Here is a 16,826-nt window from a genome sequence, read left to right on the forward strand (position 1 = left end):
ATCTCTTGATGATTCAAAAATTACGAGAACTAATATTGGTTCCAGGGGCGGGGCAGGTGTGGACAATTAATAATTTTTCACATTTACATCTTGATGCCCGCATGAAAATTTAAAATTTATTTACCAATGCTCCAAGTTCTATCTTTACCTTTGATTAGTTCCGGACCGGTAGACAAGTTGGCTGACTAAAAGCATGAGTAAGAGGACCGGCCATTGACATACGCCAATACAGTCATCATTGTGTAGATTCACGTAATAAAAGAAAACTCTCATCATTCACTTTTGGGGTTGGAAAGGAGAGGAGAGAGAGAGTGAGAGAGAGAATGTTGAAAGAGAGATGTTTAGACCAGAATCCTTTTCAGCCTGGTCCAATCGGTTTCTTGCTAAAACTCATTTTGGTATCCCACTGAACTAGCCATACCATGTAATATTCCCATTCCAAAAAGCAGGAATGTAAGTTTTCAGTTTGTTTTGATGTGCAGATAAAAGCTCCTCTATTTGTTGAGAAACAAACTTTTTACTAAGTTTTCAAGTTTTTGAACTTCATCCATATATAAGAAATACTTGAAAACATGAATTTCAACCAACTGGACAGGCCAGCCTAAAATAGAAGCTGCTCCTGCACATCTTACATACACTACGGTGCATGTGCATGCTCTGCATACACACACACAGAGGCATATGCACAAACACGTAGTAACCATACCATACTGGCAAGGTTATAAAGGTCGCCACGCAAATTACTCGAGAAACATGCAGATTCTGGTAAATGGCACCAAGACCTTTACTGTTCAACTGTAAATACATGTTACATGAGCCGACATCCACTACCAGAAGGTCTGAAACTACGTAACGGCCTGCTTGCAGAACTCTGTCAACCAGGGGCCAGCTATCGCGAATAACTGGTCACCGAGTCAGGGAGAGGGCATCACCCGGACACTTGGTTTATGCATTTAACAAGGTTTGGTAGAATGGGCGGCAAATTCTCCCCACATAAAGTTTCCTGAAATGTTAAAAACCTACTTAAACTTAGTTTTCTCACCCCACCGCTATCAAGTCAGCAACTTCCCATATGATTTTCATGCACTGGTTAGTGCGTAACTACTTCCGCAGCGTTCAACATATGAAACCACAGCAGCTTTAGTGTACCATTGTTTCTCCCTTCATTTACCACGGTCTCTATTTTTCAAATAATTTGCTATGTAAATAGCGATAACCAACAGCTCAAACATTTCATGTGTTAACTAATGTCCAAGATCCTGCATTGAATCAGCAGATCCTGCTAGCCATGGATGGTCGGTTTGGACTGAGGCAGAGCCCATTTAAGAGGCAGGTAGGCTCAAAGCAAGTCAAGCCCCTTCCAGATCATTATGGAGCTTGGTACAAGGTTTGGGCTGTGAACCCGGTGCCGGATCAACTTTGTTCAGGCACCCATTCAGTTTGATATTCCCATAACTCTTGCCGGATGGATACCTGGAAACCCTCCTGAAGTGCATCCAGTCTCTTCTCAGTCCCTAAGATTTCTCCCGATGGCCAACGTATAGCTCAAGGGGAACTTGATTGACAAACCATTACACTGAACACTATGGCTTCTCCATATTAAATTATGAAAAACATTGTGGAGCAAGCACCAGACTGCACTCCCGACTTACAGGAAAACACGACACTACAAGAGGAAAACTAAAGAAGAAAGGGGATGAACTTATTCTAGAAACTGCCCACCAAGAAATTCTCCATTTTCATCCCATGGGCGAGTTTTGAATGACTTACCAATGATACTGCGCTTCTTGTTTATCGTCCCATCCTCGCACCTATACTGGGGGAAAAAATCCAAAAACTTTTTGCTTCCTAGACTGTCTACACCGTAGAAGAGAAAATCTCTCACCAGCTCCTACAAAATTAACAAAGAGATCCTGAGTGAGGAACGCCATGTTATTTTGACAATGTTAGATGAGACATCACTAGCATTCTCATTATCATCTTTATTAATGTGAAACTTAATCCAAATCGCTCTTATGCTTCATAAAGTAACTAAAAGTACCTCGGCAAAGGACTCCCCCACCAACTTCTGTAAGATTTGCCGTCCAGGGTCCTGCTTGAAACAAACATGGGAGAGATTATCTAAGAAACTATTCATTAATTAAGCATTTTGAAGATGTTACAATAAGAACACCTCTTAAACACAAAATCAAGTTCTCATAATGGTCTTATAAGCAACTCTCAGAGCAAAGCAACTCAAAAGTGCACCAAGGCGCAAGCTCAATCAAAGAGTCACAGAAAGGGCAGCTGTGCTCAGTAACACAATCATTAAAAATCAATAAGAGGCTTATTAGATGCCAGTGCTTAGAGAAGCACAGCTGAAAAACAGGGGAAGACCCTTTTATAGGTAATGCAGCAAGGGGCAGCAGAGCTCGCTATTGGGCCAGCTTCACGAGCTAGCTCAGTCTGAACAAGTTCTATTCTTGACCAGATGTAGCACAACAAACCGAACAAGAAAATAAACAGGATAAAAATTAATCTACAAGAGAAGTATATAAAAATATACCTTTTCCTACTACACTGTACACATGTACAACATTGGTGGTTGTATACGATCAATGTCAGGAATATATAGTAAATGTATGTACACATAAGATTTCTAACACCTTTCCAACTAACGATGTTACAACTGAAAGTTCACTGAGTAAAAAAAAGAAACCAATTTAAGATTTCAAACAATGCCTTGGTAAAAAAGCTGACCAGTTGAAACTCTGAGCATAAGCAAAATCAATATTCTTTTCCAAGTATTATTCTTTAACATAATGGTAATCCTTCTCAATATGCTTGGTCATCTTATGAGAAGTATGATTACTGAAAATATATGTTGTGCCCACAGCATAACTTCATAGAGCCTTGTCAGGCAACACCCATATTCTGGGTCAATTGTTTCCTTCATAAGATCTTCATTGTAGTTGTAGTAGTCATTGCTTTGTACTATGCTTGAATATCTGTTGATGCATTGTCACATTTTTATCGAGTATTTTGCTGTGTTTCATTTTTTCTTTTTTAACATTAATATCATTGTGAATTCAACTTTAAACTTAAATTAAATTATTTATCCATCATTATAATAATATTTTTGTCAATCTCTCTGGTTATTTTTGTGCCTTGTTAGTTTCTCATTTATTTCATTTGTACCTAATCTTCAGGATTTTCCCTTTCTCTAAGCAAACTTTGCTGTGATTCGCTCGAGAGAAACCTCACCATTAGAAACCCAAAAACAATATTTATGGCTATGGTTTGAGCAGATATAGAGTTTTTTCAAATAAGACACCTTACTTTGATAAATTTTCATGATAAGAGGAATCTCCATATAAACTTTTTCATTTAAATTGCTATCCATTCTTAGCATACACTCATATATTCAGTAAATATTTCACTTCTAATTGATGGATTAAAACAAGGATTCTAATGATGGCCATTCTAACAACAGGAGCAAAAGTTTTTTTCGTTTATGCACTTACCAATATCATTTGGAAACAAGTCTTGATTTATGCCTTCTTAAAGTACCACAGTTTAAATTTTGTAACCATCTACAACACATAGCCTTCTTTCTTTTTGGTAAATCTTGAATATTTCATGTATGAGCCTTTTCTAGAGATTGTAATTCTACTTTTGATAAGTTTTAATTTTACCTAGTAAAGATTATCTTAGCTTCACTGTTACGGCTCATGCTGAGAATGAATAATGAGATATAGGAGAGAAAGATCTAATCAGACAAAGCTCTTTATAATTTTGAGAATTTTATAAGACCTCCTTAGACTTGATTCGTTTATTAGTAAATTTTCATGTATTTTATAATAAAAAGTAAGAATGTTGTCTCCTTATGAGCATAAGACTCTAATTTCATTAAAACATTCATTAATGACATGACGTTTATCATTCACATGATTTTCATTAAACACATTATTCATGCTATTCTTAATTGATTCAATGTCAGTATTACATAAAAGAATATTCCACTTATTTGCATCAAGTTCCTCAAAACCTTTTCAATTTAAGGTTTCTAACAGTTACATGTGAAGAAATTCGCCAAAAAGAACATTTCATTTTACCCAAATAGAATAGTGGAAGGCAGTGTTGTCAAAATCGGAGTGAATCAGTCAAAATCGGCCAATTCAAATTGAACCGGCTATTCTCCGACTTGATTAAAAAGCCGATTCGAGGCTCTTAAAAAATCAATCTATTTTCACCCAAATCGCTGAGATCGGGTGAGAATTACCGGATTTTGCACTGTCATTCAATTACTTTGCCTTTTCCAAGAAGATGCAGCTTTTGTCAGCAGCACAAGAGTGTTTCTTTAACATTAAGACCCATAATTTTTTTTCAAATTAAAAACAATGCATCCTTTTTTAAGATTGATGTTGTTCCTTTTTTTCCTTTTCACAAATTAATCCACCAAATGTGCAAATAAATTAAGTTATTCCAAATTTCTCACTATGTTAATAAGTTAAAAAAAAAAATCATATGCAGGGTGAGGAATTTCCATCCTTCCACACATCACTAACCCTTAATTTCTATGTTAACTTGGCATACTATTATCAGATTATGTATGTCTTTCTTAAATTTTATAATTTTTTGCTTTCTAAGTATTTATGCTGTTATATTATTTAGTTTTTAGATTTTTCCTTTTTAAGTTTTTTATTTTTCAATTTCAATTTAACTTTTTATCTTTAGAACACATTTTTCACCAATGTGATTTACAACCGTTCTAATTCGATTCACCTATTTGCTGAACCATTTGACTTTCCGATTCAAATCAGAAACCAATTTTTTATAACATTGGTAAAAGGGACAAACTTGCACCTGATATCACCAAACCTAAAATGGCAGATGACATTATGGCAGGAATACATGGTTACTTTGGAAGTGATCACATGGAATTGGAGGCATACATTAGCCCACGATGAGGACAACCATTTGACAAACCAACAGTGACCTATTTTTCTGAGTTTAGCATCAGCATCGCAAATGCATGTTCCTCTCCCAGCCACATACAAACCTTCTTACTGGTCTTTGGAGAACCAACTTCTTGAAGGCACTAAAAGGTTATGCTCAATCGGTAAAACAAACTAGAGCTATAGCCATTAACACTTCTTTATCTGATAGCAGGAGCGCCATCCACCTTGCTAGTGGTTCGGACTTTGGACTCAAGACCTTCAAATTGTAGGCAGCCAAGATATCAAAATTATAGTGCTTGTCTCTTGGCAGGGTCACCAAACCCCATGTTGCAAATCCAAAATAAGGCAAAAGAAGGACTTCTATAGCTCGAATTCATTATCGCTGCCTTCACATCAATATAAAACTTAAAAGCAATCTTTGAGGGAAACTGGGTCCAGATTTTCTGACTGCTATCAGGTTTTCTCAACAAGATAAACATGATTTCTGAACAAGTTCATCAGTGGTTTGGGTAAAAGCAGAATGCCTAGAAGTACCAAATAAACATCCAGAAAATTTACAAGAAAATAAAGATACCATGAAAATTTCTAGAGGAATCTTTCATAAATATTCACTTTAATGTAATTCCATAAGCATGGCAATCAAAATAAATGCACTGGAACAGAAAAACATAATGCCAAATAAAATAAATAAATGAGATAATGTTATGACAGATAAAGGAAACTTAAGAGAAAATTGTAATCAAAATAATAAACTATGCATTAGGACAAAAAAGGATAGACAACTCAAAAACTATGTCAATTATGAAAATGGTACCTTTTCCGTTCTCCATGTTAGGTATTTATGCTGGGCTTCACGGTTAACCGAAATATGAGATGCATCAGCATCAGCAGTTGCTCTATCCAGCAGTTCAAGCCAAGCCTGTCATCCAAGTTAAGAATTGGAAGCCTATACGCTAACCAAATAAACAAAGACAACTGCCTGACAATCTTTTGAGAATAAGAAAGCAAATTTTAGAAAATTATCTAAAACTTCAGTATCTCAGCTATAATTTACAATTTTAATACTAATTACTAAAAAGTTTCTTATTCATGATCTGAAGAATCTTATTTCTAATGTCAATCAATCATATACTTTGTTAGTCTCCCAGTGCATAGAACTGAATTGCTACTATTGTTCATGAACAATTTTGTTGTTGCAAGAACCTGCTGTCTTAGAAGGGAAAAGGATATCCAGAATTGTACCTGAAAATAGTCTTTGAAAGCAGAATAGAGTATATCATGTTTTTCCTGACTTGAAGCAAACCTTGTCCATAGTACAATCGGCGAGAAAAATCTAATAGACTCAGCCGTAATTTGATCACCCCATGGAAAAAGCTGCAGCATATTTCCAAATTAAGTGAAGCCTTTTGATTGATATGATCTTGGGGAAAACAACAAAATGCAGGAATAACCAAAGAAAACTATTCTACTAATTTCCTTCTTACCTCAGCATATTTTTGCCCAAGAGGAAGTAGGCTTCTATAGTACTTCTCCTTGTAGTTGTTGTTGTTTATGACATCATGCAATGGATTGAGATCCCTAAAAATATCAAGCAAGGCTGAGTTCGAGATTCCGTAAAGCTTTAGAAAATGCAGGACCAAAAACTGTTGCAAAGGACAAAAAAATTATTAATTTGGCTACTTAAGTTTTAAAAGACAAAGGTAACTCATGATAGTGGCAGACACTAACAAATAGAAGTGTGACGCAAAACTATAAGAGTTATTTATCTGGAATAGAACAAGATTGAGAATGATAGGATAGAAAATATAGCCAGGACAAACTGGTACATGTAAATACATGCTCAACCAACATGTAAATATATTAATTTCTTTGAGCAAAATTTTATTAATTTTGCAAATAACCAATGACTTTTACTAACAAAACAAATCAATTAACTCAACATGGTCATGCCCAAGGGGCAACCAAAACCCGCATTCACACTTCAAGACATGCATATGGCCTTGGGTAAAACGTAGGGACTCAAGTTATGCCAGTAAATGTTATTAAAATTGTTTATGAATCAAATGAAATAGCAATAAGCTGCAATTAGTCATCTGTGGAACCTATCAGAATCATTTTTAAATGATTAAAAATCAATTTTTCATTCTTTTCCTAAAATAATAAAAATAGTTAAAACAACTAAGTAACACAGACCTGACCAGTACCGGTAACATGCCAAATGACATGACTCAGGGGTGGTTCAGCTTAGGCGTGTGCCCACTTAGTCAACATGAGTAGGGTGCAGTGAGCAGCACCTCCCTATTTCTGTCCAAAAAGGGTGCACACAACCAACTTGAGTCAATGGTGAGTCTGTATGGTAGCACAACTCCCGTTGGCTACCTTTCTCACTGGAAATTCCTGTAGAAAATGGCAGAAACCTCCAAATACTTACACACACACCTCACACAGGCTTAAGCTAAAAGAGGCTCAACTTCATATACCATGCATAACTCTAGCGTTCACTTCAACCCTCTTCATATATAGGTGATTAGTGAACAGGTTTTACAAGACTGGCTGACCTGACCCGAATCCGATTACAAAACTAACCCAATTTTTTTCTTACAGCTACCATTGCCCCTCCCTTGGACAACCACCTTGCCCTCAAGCTGTGAAAGAAGGAAATCCTTGTCGTAACTGGGTGGAGTCTTCCCATGTTGGTCTAGTATGGTCATCTCCTTGCTATTCAACCAACCATTGGGTGCTCATACTTTCTGCATTTTTAACAGATTGCTGAAGCAGCACTCTGAAAGGAGTGAGGTCCTACTGTGAATAGCTGAGCAGAGAAGTGACTGATACTGCAGGAGTGAGATCCTAGTAGTGGGGTTTCAAGTGCAAAACGTGGAAAATAGGATCAATATTAGAATTGGCAGGGAGCTGCAGCTTGTAGGCAACTTTGCATATCCTCCGAGTGATTGGAAAGGGGCCTGAACAGTGTGAAGTCAGCTAGTGCACACCTGCTGTTTTCTATTGTGGCCTCCACTGTTCATCGCACTGAAAACACAGGCTCTTCATCCTCTTTCCTTGATTTCTTCAGGGTTCAATTTCTTTACTACAATATGTTCGCCTTCATTACCGGTTACACTTAACTGTTGCAGTTGGCAGTTCAACCATTTCCTTCCCGACAGTCATATTCTTCCATGGTGAGGCCTTGGCATTCTGCACTTCTTTCAGTTGCAATCCCCATCGTTTACTTTTCTCCTCCACAATTCTGGCCAGTTTAAATGCTTCTAGTAGGGACTGCGGTTGTGCCTGAACATGTATTCTTATTTCTTCTCACAAGCCGCCTATAAATGCTCCCATTATTGCTATTCAGTCACAGTCCATTTCTGTTTAATTTTTGATTACTTAGGTTAAAGGGCCAAACCAAACCGCCTGGACCTCCACAAACTGTGTCCACCGCAGCTTACCCTGTTGCGACACTAGCCAACGATAGCATCATATGGCCACACCTTTAACATACAATACAACATGAGTAACCCTCTGTTCCTAAAAAATGCAGCCGACGTTTGCTGCTCTGTGTGCATCAATCTCATCCATTGGTCCACCTTGAAAATCCTTGCCCCAGGTCAACACAGTTTTTCTTTCTATCCTTCCAATGATGCTATCATGACTCGTGAATTTCTTCGGTATGCTTTCTGAAACATCCCAACACTGACATTGTTTTTTATAAATCCTGAATGTCTGAACATCTGGGTGGTATGGTGATGGTCTGTCCTCACGCACCTGCTCTGTACCACTGGTAGCAAAGCCCCTGCTGGCTACCTTTCTCATTGGAACTTCCTGCAGAGAACGGCAAAAAAACCTCCAAGTACTCGCGCACACCTCACACAAACTTAAGCTAAAAGAGGTTCAACTCCATATTATTACACATAACTCTAGGGTTTACTAATTACTTCGACCCTCTTTCTATACAGGTTATTAGTGCATGGGTCTTGTAAGACTGGCTGACCTGACCCAATTTTATAAAATTAACCTGATTCTTCTCTTAAGGCTACAACTGTGTGTGGTCAAACCTTGTTGGAGTCCACTTTTACCCTCCAGCTATGTCACATGGGTGCTAGTCCTGGTGCTTTTCCGACACAGCACATCTGGTTCAGTCAGTTGAAACTGGACCAAAGCTGACCAATTTAAATGTGCACATAACTAAACTATGAACTATCTCTAATGCAAAAAGTTTGTACGTAAATATAGATGAGTAAGGTCACTAAACAGTTAAATGACCATGTAACAAATGATTTATATACATGTATACACACACACACACATATACATACATCCTTGCCACAACCACACCTAATTTTTCTTTTGAAAAATGACTGGACCCGCATCTGCACTCGCAACCTGCACCCATGTGACATAGCCCTCCAGTTAACTTAAAAAAGAGAATGAATTGGTGTCTGAAGTTCATCATTTTCCCCCTTCTATGTGCTGCCTACCCCCCCCCCCCCCCCCCCCCCACACACAAAACCATCTCTCTTTCTCTCTCTCTCTGCTTCTAGCGCATCTTTGCTGGAAGCTGACGACCAGCAAGCAGCAGGATAACTTTTCTGTTATCTGTTATAATATGCTTTCCTCTTTTTTTTATTTCTTCTGTTTTAGCATGTGATCTGCTTTTTTTTTTTATTATAATCTGGTTATAAACCATAATGTCATAATCTGTTCATGTTGTAGTTTTAATCTCTTTGTTGCGACCCTGTTTTAGCTGACACAAATAATCTCTTTTATTTTATTATCTAATTGGTTTTATATGTAGTGTATATATATATATCAAACCAATTTTCATAAGGTCCACCTCTACAATTTGCTCAAGAATCAAACACTTTTACTTGTTGGTTCTGTAATTACAATCCTCTGGACACTAATACCATGTGCAATTGCAGTATAACAGTGCACAAGATGTATGACATAACCCTTATTTGGTTCAAATCTTCCTGGAGAATTTCCCTTCCTGAATTGTTGTACCATTCTATAAATGATAAATGGAAAAGTTGAATCCTGAAACCATTCCAAAGTAGTAGAAAAAAACTGAATAAACTCCAAGCTTGACAAGGTGGCCCTTCCATGACAGAAGGATCCCAATGAAGAGGACTCACCTACCATAAAGCTTTGCCATACAACTTCCAGAGATATTTGGTTCCCCTTTGAACAACTGATGTGCTTCCATATTTCCACAACTTTGTGAAGATAATGGATTTGACCTCAGGGACATGGTAACAATTTTCAGTTTCGCGTACTAGTGTCTTTTAGAAGATGTACATACCAATAGGACATTCTGATGAAGTAATGAATGGCTGGCATTTGGGAGGAGATGAAAGAGCTGGATGGTTAGTAAAGAGGTATGATGATATTTATTTTTTTTAATTAAGTACTACTGCTTGTGTTCTTGTTAAACAAATGAACAGTATAGCCTTACTCCATTTTCTAGCCTGCTCTTACATAATTTCAAATATGTTATTAAAGGATAACAGAGAGCATTAGAAAGACAATTCTAACAGGCAAGATTGATTAAGAATCATTAAAGAAAGTAAAAACTAATTCACAGATGTGTTGGCTGAGTCATGGATCCAATGCCACCTAATAAGATGGAGATTATCTAGCTTGAAGCTGGATTGATAAATGGTCCATTATAGACGACAATGAATGATGAATAGAAAAGGTTACTCTTGTAAGATGTGATTATCCTGAGAGAGAGACAGAGAGAGCAATTATTATGTGGTACTTTTTCACGTTATGATGTCACAATATTCACAAGAAAAAACGTTTCTATGAAAACAAAGGCATAAGCTTAATGCTACAGAAATTGAAGTGACATGTCACTTGATTTTCAGCATTCAACATGAAATAGGATAGGTTAAACCCATGGTAAAATTTCTAAGATGATCAATAAACATAAAGCTGACTTTGTTGTTCATCCAATCAGCATCAAGCAGTTACTGGATCCAATACAAATCATTGCAGAATGCAGTCATTTCACCAGCTAAGAAAAGCATTTCACAAGTGCTGATAGAACCATATTTCAATAGGACTATGAACTCACAAGACAACTATGTTCCTCTCTGCAGCAGTGAAGAAGTTAGCACAAAATATAGGAAGGTCAAACTCTGGTTCTGGAAATGCTGCAAAGTCCAACACCTGACAACGAAAATGAAGAACTTTAAGAACTGATGCAAACTAAGCAGCATATAAATGTCTATTCATATGCAGCACATTCTTGAAGACATGCATGTCAAAATAGATAAACACTTAGACTAATCAACAAAAGAAATTCGGCATTATCACTTTAAATGTATGATATCGTGTAACAAGCCTACAATCCAAGGTGATGAGATTGAAGGATCATAATAAAGAAAATTCTAATAGATTAACTGAAACACTTAAAGTTCATCATTCAAGTAACCCATGCAAGTCAGAAGTCAGAACCTTGACAAAATTTCCATGCATTACTAACATGATACAAACTTAGAAGAATTTTAAAATACAATACAAACAGATTAATAGAACAAAACTTGAATCTCATAGCACTAAGATTTCTACAAGTATTTAATGCCTCTTATTGTCTTATTCTTTTCCACAGCCATTTTGAATCCCATCTCCATATCACCATATCTTTAGCAGCATCTGCATGACATATCTAGACCATCTACAATTACTTACGGAAATATAAGACATAGTGAACAGAAAAGATGCAGAATCAACAAAGGCAGCAGTTATAGCTTGAAAAATATAGCCAGAAAAGAGGTGGACTTATGACAGCAGTAGTGTGCATGTTAACAGCCTGTTTGCATAAGAGAATAAAGAAAGAGTTGTGACAACATGTGAAACAATGAATCATTTGTTTTTCAGCAAGAAAAATAAACGTGAGTTCTAATGTTCCTAAAACTCTAAGGGATATATCACTAGTTCGCACACCATTTTCCACTATATACAAGTTACATTCTAATGGTATATGATTATAATTCCCTGAATCTGCTTCCATGTTCTTGTGACACAGATAAGAGGAATTCTCCTTGTGCATATTTTGGTTTATACACTCAGAGGCATACACCTTTGCTAGAAACCAGGAGCATAAACATCCTCACAGCGAAGGCGCAACAGTAGCTGCCTGTGATATTTTTGTCCCTCTTCACCTTTTGTCATTTGACAATATTACAATCTAAAATTTTCTTACACCAGAAAGAGGAAGCAAATTAGTGGGAAAATATTAACAGGCCACCTGAATGACAAGGACCACAAAGGCTAAAGACTTTGGTAATTTCAAACCAGGTGTTAACCAGGTTGTATAGATAAGCTTTAAATGTGTTTGAAAGCCAAGTTGAAACATTTGGGTGACAACTACAAAACAAGTTTTTGTCGATTTCCTTCCCAAAGAAGAAAGTGCTAGCAACAAAATGTGATGCCTTCTGAAGGAAAATCAAGCTCTTCCTCTTCCAATGAAGAAGAGGAAACGTCTATGGCAGCGAGATTGACAAGTCAATCTGCAAGCTTGGATTGTGGTGGCAATGTCAGCTCTATATCTTCATCATATAACTTCATATAGTTGGAAGTAGAAAAAGAAAACAATGATGGAGTAGAAGACCCTGGTGATGAGCCTGACCTGGCAAAGCCTATGGATGTCATCAATCCTTTGACTTTGTCGCCTGTGGATGCAGAGAAGTTGAAATCCCTTGCAAGTACCTCAATGTAGAGGAAAAATGGCCAGTGTGCAATGATCAAGTTGACTGGAGTAGGGAAAAGAAAAAAAGGAAGAAGGTGCACCTAACGATTCCATTGATGCAGCGTTCCAGAATGAATATCTAGGAGATTAAGTTTCCCCATTTGCCGACTCATAGAAGCAGGCCATTGGCTTGTTAACTCATCCACCAGCCAAGAAGGTGGCTGATGAACGTCCTGGCAATTGAGTGCCTCATTGTCCTCCCCCACCCAAAAGCCTGTGCCATTTGTTGTTCTTGAAGAAGATAAAAACGAAGGGAGAGGAGACCATGAAACCCCTTCCCTAAAACCTGAAGAAGATGAAGAAGAAGGAAGGCCTAAAAAAAGCTAAGGTTGATGAGGTGAAAAAGCTGCCACAACCAGTTTTTCCAAAACTTGGTTTAAACCCATTTCTGAAAACAATGGCTTTTGTGTCGTCCAAACAGAAGCACAACCCAGTTTTGAACTCAAGACTGGGTTTTGATGTCAAGGCCCAAAAGCTTTTTTTCCATAGAAATGTGCAGAAGACCACATTCAGAAACATGCAAGGCACATTCCAGTCTTTGCATACAATTAAATTCATGAACACTAGACTAGATGAGCCAGTGTAGTAACATGAAAAGTTGTCATCTCAACATTTTGTACTACAACACCTTTTTTTTGTCCAGCTAACTTCATTCTCATCCTTTTTATCCTGTTGGTCAAAATCAGATCAGTTTGCTATTCATCTTTTGGATGGATATGCTACGCTTTTAAAGGATGATCCCCACAGATTTCCGTTCATGATTTTTATTTTGACAAAATAGTCCTCTGTCACATAGATTGATTTTTCAACCACTAGTTCTTTTGTTGCACCTCCTAATATGAGAACCTTGTATCCAACTAAAACCATAATGAACATTGTAACCAGATGAGATTTACAATGTAGCTCAGCCACTTAAGTAGCAAAGGTTGTTCCATCTTCAGTCTCTTTATTACAGCCTCAATCCCCGTGTGTCAAAAGCAATCAAACAATGGACATGTGCAATGAATTTGGACTTAGGAATACCGCCTTGGCAGAAAAAAAATCACAAGACACTTAAGACATCATTATGGTTTCTGTTCAAACTGGCTGAACCTTGGTCCAGGAAACAGAGTACAAAGGGATGCCCAATTCCAGATAAGACAGCCCAGCTGTCAGCCAGGAAGAGGCCAACTCAAAAATAGTCAAGTGGGCATTATAGAAAACTAGTTGGACCCTACAACAGATCAGCTGATCTTGAACTAAATAATCCATACACCTCTTTGCATCCATAAAACTCATACAGTCAATTCCACACAACATCATGTAAGCTGAACCTGATGCAACTCATTCAATCACATGCTAATCTAATAATCTATAGATATCAACTAGCATCAACCAAACAGAAAACCGAACCACGTACTAGTTGTTTACAACTTTACAGTTAAACCATCAAAACAAGTTAATGAAAACAGAATAAGTATACCTCGAGATGCTTTAAGTACCAATATACACAATCATCAGGTACTTACCCATACTAAAAAAAACGACTTTGAATAAGATTTGCATAATACTATTTCGCCCTATCTTCACAGAGAAGTTTCAGCCTGGATGTTTGGTAGTTCATTTTGAAAGCTGACCCAAAAGTCTCTAACAGCACTAATTTGGTGACCAAAAGTCTCTAACAGCATTAATCTGGAAAATGTAATTGGAAGCTCCTTAACTTATTTGAATGTCGACGTACAAATTAATTGATTCTATTCCAAGAAGCATCAACCTACGAAGTTCACCCTCATACACTCTAAGGTTAACAAAGGCAGTTTTTCTGGCCGAATTGGAGCATTTTCAGTAGTTTAAATGAATTTTATTGTGAAACTGTATTTTATTTTGCTATGAGCATGATCCTCATCTACAATGTCAGTAACACTAAAACCTGACGCACACATGTAGTACGGTCTCTCTCAGAACAGAAGCAAAAAACCAACAAGTAAATGCCAAGACCTGCAGTAAGGGCCCTCCATCAATTGCCAAGCTGCGCATGTATCTGATCTTGGGCGCATGAAAAGAGAGAGTTCGTAGCTCTGTCCGTCCATCTGAAGCTTTCAACACACTGAATTTTTCCTGACAATGCATACCACCATAAACTAAACTCCTAAAGACTTCATGAATATCAAAGTCAACAATCGAAAGCACAGAAAAAACAGTGCCCACGAGTATAGGGATGACGAAGAAGAAAGGAGGAAGCGAACCTGCAACTGCAAAGGACTCAGGTCGGCGTGTAGCCGCATCTTTTCAAAGGCAAAATGGAGGAACCTTTGGTAGAGGAAAGATGAAATTCTTGCCGGGTTTCGATTAGGAAGACGCACTGAGGAGGTTCCGTCGGATCTTCGAAGCGTTAAGGCACCACCATGAACCAAACATCCCGTCCCTCTCCCGTCCTGCAAGAGGACGCCCCTCATGGCATTCCACTTATCCAAAGTTAAACGAGTCCCTCAATCCAGCAGGTGAAATCTGCAAATACCCCACGCCTTCCAACTAATCCCCACATCTTTCCGATTCCTATAACAAAACGTGGCTTCCTCGTAGCTTCACTACACACAAATGGCTACCGTCTATCGATAGAAGGCATTGTGAAGTGTGAAGTCAGAGTCACAAAAAGCGCAGATTTTTCGAATTATAAAGAAGAAAATTTACCAGACAATAAGAACCGCACACGAGTCCAAACTAAACGCGTTCGTTTAATAAATCGTGATCACATGCTTGTGAATGAATACAAAGATTACGTATTCTTAATCTCCATTTCATTTACTCAAATGAAAAGAATATTTAATGCTTTCCTGTGCGCAGTGTTTTGTAAGAAGGGATTTTTTGGGCACATAACATAGTTGGGGACTAATAGATAGAAAGTGCGTTGGGCGCAGTGACATAATGCAGAACCCTTTCAAACCTTTGCTGGGCGGTAGGTTGCGTGTCATCTGCTGGCTGAAGAACAAGAGATCTATTGTCAAAGCAGAGCAGGAACTCAATGTTGAATGGATATGTTCACCGCACTCTCGCCCATTTATAACTCACGACAGCGTGGATGTCATATTGGTTCACAATATCCAAATTTTAGTCTGTAAAGGCCACACCGGACGAGTTCTTCTCCCTTTAAGCATGTCCCTAATTTGAAAGAGAAGATTGCTTTCAGAATTCAGGGTCCATTTGGCAAACATAATAATATGTAAATGTTACATGAATATGGCATAAATATTGGTGCAACAAAAGAACAAGTGGTTGAAAAATCAGTTACCTTAAAAAGTGTTTTATGAATCCGCTCAAACTTTTGGGGTGGATTTATGAAACAGTTACAAGCTGTTCTATTTACCAAACAGGTCCCAAGTGAACAATTGAAATTAAAAAACTTGTGCTAAGAAGTCTTGGTACCTGAATGAATCCTTATCAAACTATACTATAATTAAAAATTTGCCTTTCTAACTGTGCGGAGTGGACTTTGATGCTCATTATGCAGTTATATGTCATTGATACATTTGATGGAGACTTCCCCGTTGCCTTGGTTTTCATTTTATATACAGAGGAATGTAAAGTCAAATGCCAAGAAAATTAGGAGAACTTTTGTGTTTCGATTTCTTGCTTTCCAAACGGGTACCTTGCAATTTGTCAAGTTTTTTGGTTACATGATGCTTCTCGTTTCACTTGGTCAAGATGATTATCATCTCAGTTTTGTGCTTGTGAAGTTGGACGAGATATAGCAACATCCGAGTCAAAAGTATGTTAATCTCCTTCATCTTGGGACAGATGCTTAATTAACCTTTGTTTCACATGGATACTCGTAAAGAGCTGTCAAACTTGTGTTGACACAAATTGGGTGCCGGTGTGGCTTTGACACGGTGAGTCTGCTGCATAAGCCGAACTAGGGCAAAAGTAACCATTTTATATGCGCACTTGATTGAACTAGCCCCAAAACAAAAAAAATGTTTATATGACTAAAATGTAAGTATAGATAAATAAAGTTATTAAACAGTTAATTATATATATATATATATATATATATATAAATGAACCATGTCTCTGACATTTATTTGTCCAAATGACAGCTCATCTGAGCCATCCGATCTTTAGGTTGGATGGCTCCGATACTACTTACTGTATGATTA

General features: G+C 37.5%; 1 protein-coding gene across 2 annotated transcripts; it reads right to left on the reverse strand.

Annotated features, from left to right (window-relative positions):
• Positions 1-477: 477 nt before the first annotated feature.
• LOC116246629 (phytochromobilin:ferredoxin oxidoreductase, chloroplastic) lies at positions 478-15,329 on the reverse strand. Of its 2 annotated transcripts, XM_031618421.2 has the most exons (9): positions 14,919-15,329; positions 14,671-14,790; positions 11,017-11,111; positions 6,425-6,518; positions 6,183-6,314; positions 5,755-5,859; positions 2,042-2,092; positions 1,771-1,891; positions 478-1,003 (listed from the first exon to the last, which is right to left on the reverse strand). In XM_031618421.2, exons 1-9 carry the CDS (start codon positions 15,126-15,128, stop codon positions 954-956), a joined length of 978 nt encoding a protein of 325 aa, XP_031474281.1. In that variant the 5' UTR covers positions 15,129-15,329; the 3' UTR covers positions 478-953. The 2 variants fall into 2 exon arrangements, with proteins under 2 accessions (XP_031474281.1, XP_031474280.1); XM_031618420.2 differs by lacking the exon at positions 478-1,003 and having other exon boundaries at positions 1,010-1,891.
• Positions 15,330-16,826: the final 1,497 nt, after the last annotated feature.

Source organism: Nymphaea colorata, chromosome 2 (assembly GCF_008831285.2).
Source record: "Nymphaea colorata isolate Beijing-Zhang1983 chromosome 2, ASM883128v2, whole genome shotgun sequence".
Lineage (NCBI taxonomy): Eukaryota > Viridiplantae > Streptophyta > Magnoliopsida > Nymphaeales > Nymphaeaceae > Nymphaea > Nymphaea colorata.